Source organism: Leuciscus leuciscus (assembly GCF_965113295.1).
Source record: "Leuciscus leuciscus genome assembly, chromosome: 11".
Lineage (NCBI taxonomy): Eukaryota > Metazoa > Chordata > Actinopteri > Cypriniformes > Leuciscidae > Leuciscus > Leuciscus leuciscus.
This window is the reverse complement of record NC_138735.1, coordinates 29,617,616-29,628,593: the sequence shown is the minus strand read 5'-3', so window position 1 is coordinate 29,628,593 and position 10,978 is coordinate 29,617,616. Positions and strand designations below refer to the sequence as shown.

At 35.3% G+C, this 10,978-nt stretch overlaps 1 protein-coding gene across 3 annotated transcripts in view; it reads left to right on the top strand.

The window, feature by feature from the left end:
- Window positions 1-496: 496 nt before the first annotated feature.
- katnip (katanin interacting protein) overlaps window positions 497-10,978 on the top strand; it is a 30,067-nt gene continuing 19,585 nt past the window's right edge. For 2 of the 3 annotated variants that reach the window (XM_082183423.1, XM_082183425.1), the window contains exons 1-11: window positions 497-578; window positions 2,783-2,868; window positions 4,451-4,626; window positions 4,713-4,810; window positions 4,911-5,012; window positions 6,671-6,772; window positions 6,890-7,109; window positions 7,536-7,664; window positions 8,209-8,378; window positions 8,487-8,563; window positions 9,324-9,408. In XM_082183423.1, coding sequence (XP_082039549.1) covers window positions 567-578; window positions 2,783-2,868; window positions 4,451-4,626; window positions 4,713-4,810; window positions 4,911-5,012; window positions 6,671-6,772; window positions 6,890-7,109; window positions 7,536-7,664; window positions 8,209-8,378; window positions 8,487-8,563; window positions 9,324-9,408 — 1,257 coding nt within the window. In that variant the 5' untranslated portion in view covers window positions 497-566. Of the gene's footprint in view, window positions 579-2,782; window positions 2,869-4,450; window positions 4,627-4,712; window positions 4,811-4,910; window positions 5,013-6,670; window positions 6,773-6,889; window positions 7,110-7,535; window positions 7,665-8,208; window positions 8,380-8,484; window positions 8,564-9,323; window positions 9,409-10,978 lie in introns of all 3 variants that reach the window. The other variant, XM_082183424.1, reaches the window with a different exon arrangement.

The window sequence follows — 10,978 nt, the reverse complement described above, 5'->3', positions numbered from 1 at the left end:
ATGAATAAATAAATGGAGCATTTATTATAAACATAATATTTTTTTGCATAATTTAAAAGGTTTCCAGTAATCAAATATGCAAAATATTTGTGATTTTGTTCATTTAGTTTTTTAGTTCGTATTAATAGAATAGTATTTCAATATTTGGAATAATATTGTTTTTATGAAACTTTGGCGTTACATCCAATGTAAAGTCTATCCAAAAAGACAGTAAAAAATGTATGTTCAGAATCATTATCAAAGCTGATAGTTGCGTACAAGCATTTAATGTTGGCCTCAGCCGTGTGGGCGTGTCTTCTAATGAGATTGCCTGTTGTGATTGGACCATTGGACAGCGTCTCTCCTTGTTGAATTCGCTCCACCACTGTGTGGGCGGGCCTGTTTTTCACCGGCGTGCTGTGATTGGTCAGTTACAAGCCCGCTGCAAGCGTGTGGGGGCGGGATCTGCGTTCAGAGGACGCGCTGTGATTGGTCAGCATCTCTCCTGGTTACAAGCCCTCACTGAACTCAACAACACCGACGCTCAGTGGCAGTCTAGCAAACAGAAAGGCGTTTTCAGCTGAGAAATGTCATGGACTGTAAGTTGACAGCTTTTATAATCCAACTTGTTAATTTCGGAGTGTTTATAAATGAATACCAGAGTGGATATGATGGTTTTTGACGTACAGTTTAATGGCGGAGAGGATTTGTGTGTGCTGTTAGCAGAGAGGCTAGTTTTCAGCATGTAAACATCTGTCCAACATCTGTACAGCTGATGTCAGGGTTAAATCCAGGTTAGCGTTTGGAATACAGTATTTGATTCAGGCTCCATAAAAGCTTTGGAACCTGGTAAAAACAAAAGCTTTACATTGACAATGCATTATTAAACATTATAGGTAACGTTATATAAAAACTCATACAGTAACGTTATACACAATCGATAGAGGTACTGTATTTAAAGTCATATAGTGTTAATTAGCTACTCTTCCATCTGTTTAAGTTATGTAGTTTTAACTAACTAATGTCTCTTTTCTCCAGTATGATTGAGATCTGTGCTGTTTGATTTCTTTTAGCAGTTTCTGCCTTTTTCTTATTGTTTCCATTTTATTTCCATACAGGAACACTGAAAATAAACTGTTCAGACCAGCCATATTATAATTAACTAAAACTAAAACCATTAAATAAATAAATGAAAGAATGTTAACTTATATATATATATATATATATATATATATATATATATATATATATATATATATATATTTAATACATTTAAACATATTTTATTCCATAAACTATTCCATACAGCTAATTGAAAAGGCAGCGTCGTTTTAATCTAGTTTAACATGATTTCTTAAAATAGCTAAAACTAAATTAAATTAATAAAACTATATAGACATATTTAAAACTAATAAAAGTGACAAAACTCACAACAAAATTGCTATATATAAACTCAGTGATATCTCAGTGATGCTAAAATAACACTGTTATTTCTAACTTATCTGTACTAAACAATTTTTTGGTTTTCTGACAGCTCAATAGTTGTTATTTTATATATCAGATTATAGTGTCGGGCTGAGATCTTTTAATATGAGCCTGTTTTGAGATGATGCACAGATGTGTTTCAATAAATAATAATAATATGAATTTAATTTCCTTTGAAAACGACAGCTATAAAACAAGGTGTTTGAAATGAATTCTTATTGAATTATTTATGCTAAAAGCTCATGGTGATTCAGCACAAGTAGGTTTGGTCAGTAGATCTGTTACCGCACCAGTACACTGCTTTTACACTGATTTACATCGCTGAATCGTGATGTGTCATGTGCATTGGACACCTGACAGAAACACACAAGCTGCATATTGAAATGTTCTTTTCAATCAAGAGGCAAAAAAAAAAAAATCTCTTTGGTTTGTTGATTTAAATCTAATTTCCACTTCGTTTCCTTCTCTTCCCTGTCTTTTCCCTTCTTCTTTCTTTTTTCTCTCTCCTCTCAAGTGTCCAGATGCTGTGATTGAAACAGTGCAGATTCTGTAAGAGTCATCCTGACTATCACATCTGTCTTTCTTCTGTCATGTCTGTCTCTCACGTCTTTCCTCGCCGGCTGCATGACCAGTGGAATTCAAATGACTCTTATGAACTGATTCATTTCAGTGAGTCGTTCACAAATAAGTCTCTGAGGCTGATTCATAATTCATAAATTCATAACTGCAGCGTGTAGTCATGGATATTGTAATATGTTAATGTTTTGTTTAGCATATGGTTGGGGGTTTGCTTCCTCAAACGCTGCAAAAATTATTTTCTTAGTCGTTTTGTCTTGTTTTCCATTACAAATATTGAAAATTTCTTGCATCAAGATACAACTACTTCAAGAAGAAAAAACTTAAGATGTTAAGTCTTGTTTTCTGAAAAATGTATCAAAAGTGAGTGAATTTATGCTTAAAACAAGAAAAAAACATCTGCCAATAATAGTTTTCCCTTTGAATTAATTTTAGCAGATTTTTCTTTTCTTATTTTAGGCAAAAACTCAATATCGTAAGTCATTTGGCATCTCAAGTAAATGTATCTTGATTTAAGAATGTTGAGATATTTGTAATAGAAAACAAGACAATAGAAAACATTTTTTTGCAGTGAAATTAAAATAATGGTTAAATGAAAGCAGAAAGCAGGATGATTCCCATCCGAACTCTCTTCTCTCCGTCACACCTGTCTCTCTCTGTCTGTGCACCAGCGTTTTGATCATCTAGTGTTGTCATATATTGATCATGCTCATATCTGACTGAGAGTTTGTGTCGTGTGCAGGAGCTCAAGAGGAGCCGGGCAGGAAAACTGTCCTGCGCTGAGGAGAAGCTGGATGAATATTTAATCGACCTTCAGCACAAAAACAGGTTTGATGACACACTCGAACACAAATGTACAAACACAGGTCAGATAACACAAAAACAGGTTAACTGTGTGAGCGATATGGCTTCAGTTACGAGTCACACGCAGACGCCGCTCAGCCATGTGACGTTCCACGTGATTGGACGCGCTAATGAGCTGCTCTGATTGGCTGAAAACCTGCTAGAGTGAAATTCTAACTGGCCGTGGACATTTGTAACGTTAAATGACGTGTAGTCTTTCATCTCGGCTGCTGGTACATATCAAACTGCCAAACAATATCTTTCCTTTCTTCAGAACACATGATTCAGAGAGACACAATGATTCACATCTCAATCTGCATGCTAAAAATGTATATTTCATTTAAGTCTAATACTATTAGATTCATTACTATTATTGTTCCCTAATATTAAACCTACTAAAAACATAAGGCAGGGTTCAACAATAAGGTTTTGTTATAAGGTCTAGTTTGTCCAGTTATTCAGATTTCTTCTTTATCTGCTGACATTTTCACTTGTTCCAACACCAAAAGTTATACATTTAAATGTTTAATTTTATCTCTAAGTTTACATTTAAATGTATCATTTTAGATGCATTATTTAATGTTTATTTTAAAATGATTTAATTATTATTCTCTCTCAAATGTTAAGGGTTTTTTACCTAGAAAATTTGTAATAGCTGTGATTTATACGGTTGTTTTAATTATACAGGAAACGCCAAAACGGCAATATATTCATAAAGTCTTTTGCTGGAAAAACTGGTCAGTAAGATTTTTTTTAAAGAAAATGTATGGTTTTATTCAATAAGGATGTAAAAAATTGATGGCAATAAAGACATTTATAATTTTACTATGCTGTTCTTTTGAACTTTCTATTCACCAAAGAATCCTGAAAAAATAAATGTATCACAGTTTCCACAAAAATATGAAGCAGCACAACTGTTTTCAACATTAATAATAATAATAATAATAAGAAATATTCTTGAGCAGCAAATCATCATATTAGAATGATTTGTGAAGGATCATGTGACACTGAAGACTGGAGTAATGATGCTGAAAATTCAGCTTTGATCACAGGAATAAACTACACTTTACTATATATTCACATAGAAAACAGTTGTAGTAATATTTCACGATATTACTGTTAATTGTACTGTTTTTTTATCAAATAAATGCAGCCTTCGTGAACATAAAATACTTATTTCAAAAACATTTAAGACAATAATATCAAGCCCAAACTTTTTACAATTTAAAAAACTTACAGAACACAATCATATGTCACAGAAAAACATGTTTAAGTTTATGTGACATGTAAGAAATGTAAGATTTATTGCTGATCCAATAGGGACAGTGAGACTAGGTGGTCAGCGGGTTAAATGAAGTGTGAATTTCCTGAATAAACTTAAATGAACACAGAGTGAAGAGTTCAAATAGAATAATTTGTCAGACCCATCAGACCTGACTAGTTAGAAACAATGTCTACAATGTCATTGTTCAAGAACCCCTATTTCCCTGCCTTTCCACCCGCATCTTTCTTCCACTCAGTAGACGTGTGCCGATCGGCTGGTGTCATGTTTAATGTTCTCCCTCAGGGCGTTGAGGAGACTTCAGAGGAAAGATCCCCGTCAGGAGGAGCTGGAGATTCTAGAGCAGGGCTTCAATCTGTACATCAACGGCGCTCACATCAACACTGCTAATGCGGCTCACAGCAGATCCAGCAGGAGAACCACACAGCCTTCAGAAGCACAGAGAAACACACACACCGCAGGTACACACACACACACCACACACTGACGGATGAGCGCAGGCTTCCTGTGACCTGCCGGATGAGAGAACGTGTCTGTGTTCACACAGATTCCTCCAGAGCGAGTGCAGAGGAGCGTGAACTAGACCGACAGACACAGAGAAGCCACACGGCACCGGAGAAAACACAGAGACGCCGATGGGTGCAGGTAATGCCCTGACTAACTCAAACACTGTCCAAACACTAGATTTGCTTTTTTCCGTCTCCTTTCTGGCACTGCATTTGAACTGTATGCATCATTACTGTAGGAATCTGTCTACATCTGCACTGAGAAAGGAAGGAAAGAGAAGATTTCACCGGAGCACAGATACTCCGATGACTTTGAGCCGGACGAGAGCGTGGATATGGAGGTGTGTGTGTGTGTGAATATTCCATTTTTCATGTTGCATCCATAATTACATAATTACAACTTCTAAGCTCCACCTGACCTTAAACAACTAAAATAGGATTTTCTTCAATATTTTGAGGTGAATTAATGTAGTCAACTATTTTGCTGTCATTATTGATGTGAATAGTTGTTTATTAATTCAAAAACAGGAATAACTCATAGTGTCCGGCCTTGGAAAATTGACATCTTTACCCTTAATTATAATATTATTACAAATTTGTTAAACGTAAAAGTAAATACATACATATATATATATATATATATATATATATATATATATACACTACCGTTCAAAAGTTTGGGGTCAGTAAGATTTTTAATGTTTTTAAAATAAGTATCTTCTGCTCACCAAGGCTGCATTTATTTGATAAAAAACAATAAAAAAAAACAGTAATATTGTGAAATATTATGAAAATTTAAAATGACTGTTTTCTATTTTAATATATTTTAAACTGTAATTTATTCCTGTGATCAAAGCTGAATTTTCAGCATCATTACTCCAGTCTTCAGTGTCACATGATCCTTCAGAAATCATTCTAATATGATGATTTGATGCTCAAGAAACATTCATTATTATTATCAATGTTGAAAACAGTCGTGTACATTTTTTTTTCAAAATTCTTTGATGAATAGAAAGTTCAAAAGAACAGCATTTATTTAAAATAGAATATTTTCTAACATTATAAATGTCTTTACTGTAACTTTTGATCAGTTTAACTCATCCTTGATGAATAAAAGTATTGATTTATTTTATTTCTTTCCCCCAAAAATAAAATTAAAATTCTTACTGACCCCAAACTTTTGAACGGTAGTGTTTAATGTTACAAAAGCTTTAGACTTCAGATAAATGCTGTTCTTTTGGACTTTCTATTCATCATAGCATCATGAAATAAAAATGTAAATAACTGTTTTCAACATTGATAACAATCATAAATGTTTCTTGAGCATCAAATCATCATATTAGAATGATTTCTGAAGGATCATGTGACACTGAAGACTGGAGTAATGATGCTGAAAATACAGCTTTGATCACAGGAATAAATTACAGTTGAAAATATATTAAAATAGAAAACAGCTGATTTAAATTGGAATAATATTTCACAATATTACTGTTTTTGTTTGTATTTTTAATCAAATAAATGCAGCCTTGGTGACCAGAAGATACATCTTTTAAAAACATTAAAAATCATACTGACCCCAAACTTTTGAACGGTAGTGTATATATATATATTTATATATTTATATTTTTATAGTTTCATCGAACTTGTAGAGTAATTAAAAACAAATATCCATTTTTTCATCACCTTTGGCTGCTACTGTATGTAGTAATTGTGGTAATTCTGTCACACAGCTTCATAAATATGGTAATTTTGCATTTGTAATCAACCAATAATGAGCATTTAAACAAATACTGTCACTAGCGCATTGCATTGATACAATGTGTCCTGGTACATTTGGCCAAAAGTAGTGTGTTATCCAGGTATTCCACGCATAAAGAAAATATACACACAGCACAGTTCTTTCAAAAATCTCAGGTCCTATGCCATTCTGAACATTTTTCCATTTGTAAAAGCATTTTAAAGTTGTTGTTGTTGTATTGACTTTGTGTTTGTCTCTCAGTCTGCTCATGAAAGCAGGAAAGTGTCTCATTCACTCGGTCAGAGGTCACGCAGTGAGCCGGAGCCTGTCGACAGAGTTCTTCTGAATCCTGACCAGGTCAAGGTCAGGAGCGGGTGTCACACACTCAAGCCTTTGAATGTTCTGTCATCACTGATATAGTTTGTTTGTGCTGTTGTTTGTCTGCATACACAATGCTTGACCAGTGTTTGTGTGTTTCAGGCCCTGCGTCGCAGTCTGGAGGTGAGCGTCAGGCGCAGCACTCGAGACTCGGCCGGAGAGGAGTCGGAGGAGGAATGGATAGAAGAGCAGATCGAGAGAGAGGAGAGCAGCGAAAGCCTCCCTGACCTCACACTTCCCGTCCAACACACAAGCCAGCCAATCAACAAGCAGCTCGGACATGGTGACCTCATCATGCTGGAATTTGGCCCCTCCTCACAAGGTGATGATTTCTGACAGAAAAGTGTTATTTTTCTTAAACTGTTTGTTTGTTTTTTTACAGTGAAATAGCGTTATTACAACAGTAATATTTCTTGTTTTGTTTGATAATTAAATTTTATAATCATAATCATAAAACAATTATTATTATTATTTAATTATATTGATATATAAACACAACATTTTGGCCAAATGCAAAGCCATACAAAAAAGCACAGCAAACCTGGAGCTCTTAATTTTTTTTTTAAATTGCAACAATTACCCCCCCCCCCCCCCCCCCAACATTTTTTCTTTTTTTCCCCCAAAAATGCGACCCTAGTTTTGTTCTTGATTCCTTGAGTCTAACCTCTCTTCAAGTAAACAAACCATCAAAATGAAGTTGCAAACCCAGTGCAAATAGTCCATATTTTCACTGAGTGTTTGTGTGCAGGAGGACGGAAGATCGAACACTCTCTCTCAGCTAAAAGAAAGGACAACGTGGAGCCGTACATCCCTACCAACCCAGTGACCGTGAGGAGACAGAGCGAGAGAGCGAGTGAAAGTAGACAGGCCATGTCACGTAAGCGCCACTCACACTTACTCATCAGTGTATGCTTGCAAACATTAACAAATTAAAGTGAAATATGGATATACGGTGTGGGCCAACAGATTGCAGATGAAGTCAGAGAGATTTAGATTAAATACAATTCATTCAGTCACACAAATTATTAATAAAAATAGTTCAATATAATTCAAATGTACTATGTTATCAAATATTTATGTGTGTTTAGGGTTTATTAAAGAAGGGACATTAAGACAGCAATACATTTTAGTATTGTTTTGTATTATTATTTTATTTGTCATAAATATTGAAATATTTTTCTTTACAGTTAAATATTTCAAAAGTAATATTTCTTATTTTGTTAAATATTTTTTATTTAGCAATTATATTATATTATAGTAATATTGATCAAATTGGAAACCTGGAGCTCTTTTTTTTTTTCTAATAAATTTTTCCCCCATATTGGTCAGCCCTTTATTAAAGTATTGCAGCATTAGTTTAATAGCATGTTGATGCGTAACTTCTGGAATCAATGCACAGAATATGATTTGCTGTCCTGTAGGGTCGTGCAGTCGTGTGGAGCGCCCCCTGTCTGCGGCTCGTAAGGTGCAGGAGCAGAGAGATTCAGACGAGACGGCTGTCGGTGTGTTTCAGGCCCTGCAGAGAGAAAACACACCTCTGCAAACACACCGGCAGAGAGGACAGGACAGGAGGACGGCCCAACACACACCGGTGCAGCTTCACTCACAGCACACAACTCTACAATGCCTTGTCATGTTCATATGCTAATGATAGATCATATAGCCTAATTAAGATGCCTGTCATATGCATATTTTTAAGGAGGAGGAGGAAGATGATGATGACGATCAGTATCGGGTTAACAGAGCTATGCGGAGAATCGCTCTCATGGAACCCAGGTATACATGATTCCTCAAGCATGCATAACAGACATCAGTATTGTGAAACTAGATTTCAGTTAGTTTAGTTACTTGAAGTACCAAAAAGCTGCTATATTACTAATTTAAAACTATTTAGGGGGGGCAATATCTGTTGGCGTAATTAAAAATAGCCAGAGCTGTGTTTATCTGGCATCTCAATATGTGTGACTGACAGCATTAAATATATATATATATATATATATATATATATATATATATATATACTTCCGTTCAAAAGTTTGAGTTGGTAAGATTTGTAATGTTTTGAAAGAAGCCTCTTCTGTTCACCAAAGCTGCATTTATTTGATCAAAAATACAGTAAAAACAGTAATAAAGTGAAATATTATTACGATATAAAATAACTGTTTTTCTATGTGAGTATATAGTGAAATGTAATTTATTCCTGTGATCAAAGCTGAATTTTCAGCATCATTACTCCAGTCTTCAGGGTCACATGATCCTTCAGAAATCATTCTAATATGAGGATTTGATGCTCAAGAAACAAGTACAGCTTTTATTTGAAATGAAAATCTTTTGTAACCTTATAAATGTCTTTACTGACACTTTTGATCAATTTTATAAATAAAAAAAAGAAGAAATCTTACTGACTCCAAACATTTGAACAATAAATACAACAAAAAAACTGTGTTACACCATTATTTAGCTAATAACAGCAGAATGCAACTAAATGTTAAAAATATATATTTTTTTTGCTTTGCACCCTCCATCTGTCTCTCAGGCAGCAGAAGTGTTTGTTAAAGGCTCTAGAGAGGATCGATGCTGACGATCAGTCTGATCTCACTGACAGCAGCTTCACTCTTCCTGTGAGTATATCTCATATCTCATTTAATATCTCATTTAATCTGATTTGGACCATGGTAATTGTTCTACCTGCTCTAACCAGCTTGGTGGGCCAACTGGTAGGGCTGGGTGATATAGCTAAAGATGTTCATATATACAGTCATAGGCGTCGATTTCGGTGGGGACGGTGACCGCGTACCCACCAGATTTCGTCATGAGTCATTTTGTACCCACCACTTTTTTGGTATTAAGTGTTACATATTATTACTCATGTACATATTATTATGCATATTATTGCTCATCATAACCACTTAAAACTGTCAAAAAATCTAACCAGAAATTTGGTGATCACTGATCGTTGTTTAGGTCGCCTACATTAAACCGTTAAGCTTTTTCCTACAAGCCTCAATGAAGCAGAAACGCTTAATGTCAGATAATGTCCATAATAATTGGACTTTGGGTTAGATTTTTTGGCAGTTTTCAGTGGTTATGAGGAGCAATATGAGAGAGAAAATTTGGTGATCGTTGTTTTGGTACATTAAAGGAACACTCCACCGTTTTTTGAAATAGGGCTTATTCACTTTCTTTCCTACATTTAGATAGGTGGGCAAATGCATTTTTGTCTCAGTGCATGCATTGTTTTAGTTTGACAGGGTCGGCGCTAGCTTAGCTTAGCACAATGAATGGAATCCTTTGTTGCCAGCTAGCATGTCCTGAGTAAAAGTGATATAAAAATTTTTAAAAACCCACCTAATTACTTCTTGTGGCCTGCGTATTCACAACAAGTACAAATAGTGATGCAGATTAACACTAGGCGATTTCCTAGGCAGATATTGACTTGTATATTAAGGACTATATTAGGGGGAAGCACAGGCGAAGCACTGCTACTTGGGTGTGATATCTCTGCGCCCAAGTAGCAGTGCTTCGCCCGTGCTTCCCCCTAATATAGTCCCAAGTCAATATCTGCATAGGAAATCGTCTAGTGTTAATCTGCATCGCTATTTGTACTTGTTGTGAATACGCAGGCCACAAGAAGTAATTAGGTGGGTTTTTTTATTTTTTTATATCACTTTTACTCAGGACATGCTAGCTGGCAACAAAGGATTCCATTCATTATGCTAAGCTAAGCTAGCGCCGACCCTGTCAAACTAAAACAATGCATGCACTGAGACAAAAATGCATTTGCCCACCTATCTAAATGTAGGAAAGAAGGTGAATAAGCCCTATTTCAACAAACGGTGGAGTGTTCCTTTAAACCACGTAAAGCTTTTTCACGTTAAGGACTTATATAAAGCCCATGAGACCCGTGGGGAGTCAACCCACAGCCGCTCCGCTGCCCTGTTGAAAATGTGAAGCAGAAACGCTTAATGTCAGATAACGTCCATAATAATTTGACTTTTGGTTTGATTTTTTGACCGTTTTCAGTGGTTATGAGGAGCAATATGAGAGAGAAATTTGGTAATCATTGTTTAGGTACATTAAACCACGTCATGTCATTGTTAACATGGTACTTATGAAGCAGAATAGTGGCTCATATGTCTAATGCTTTTTGAAAACTTCTTCATAAAACGAGTCGGACATCATCACATTTTT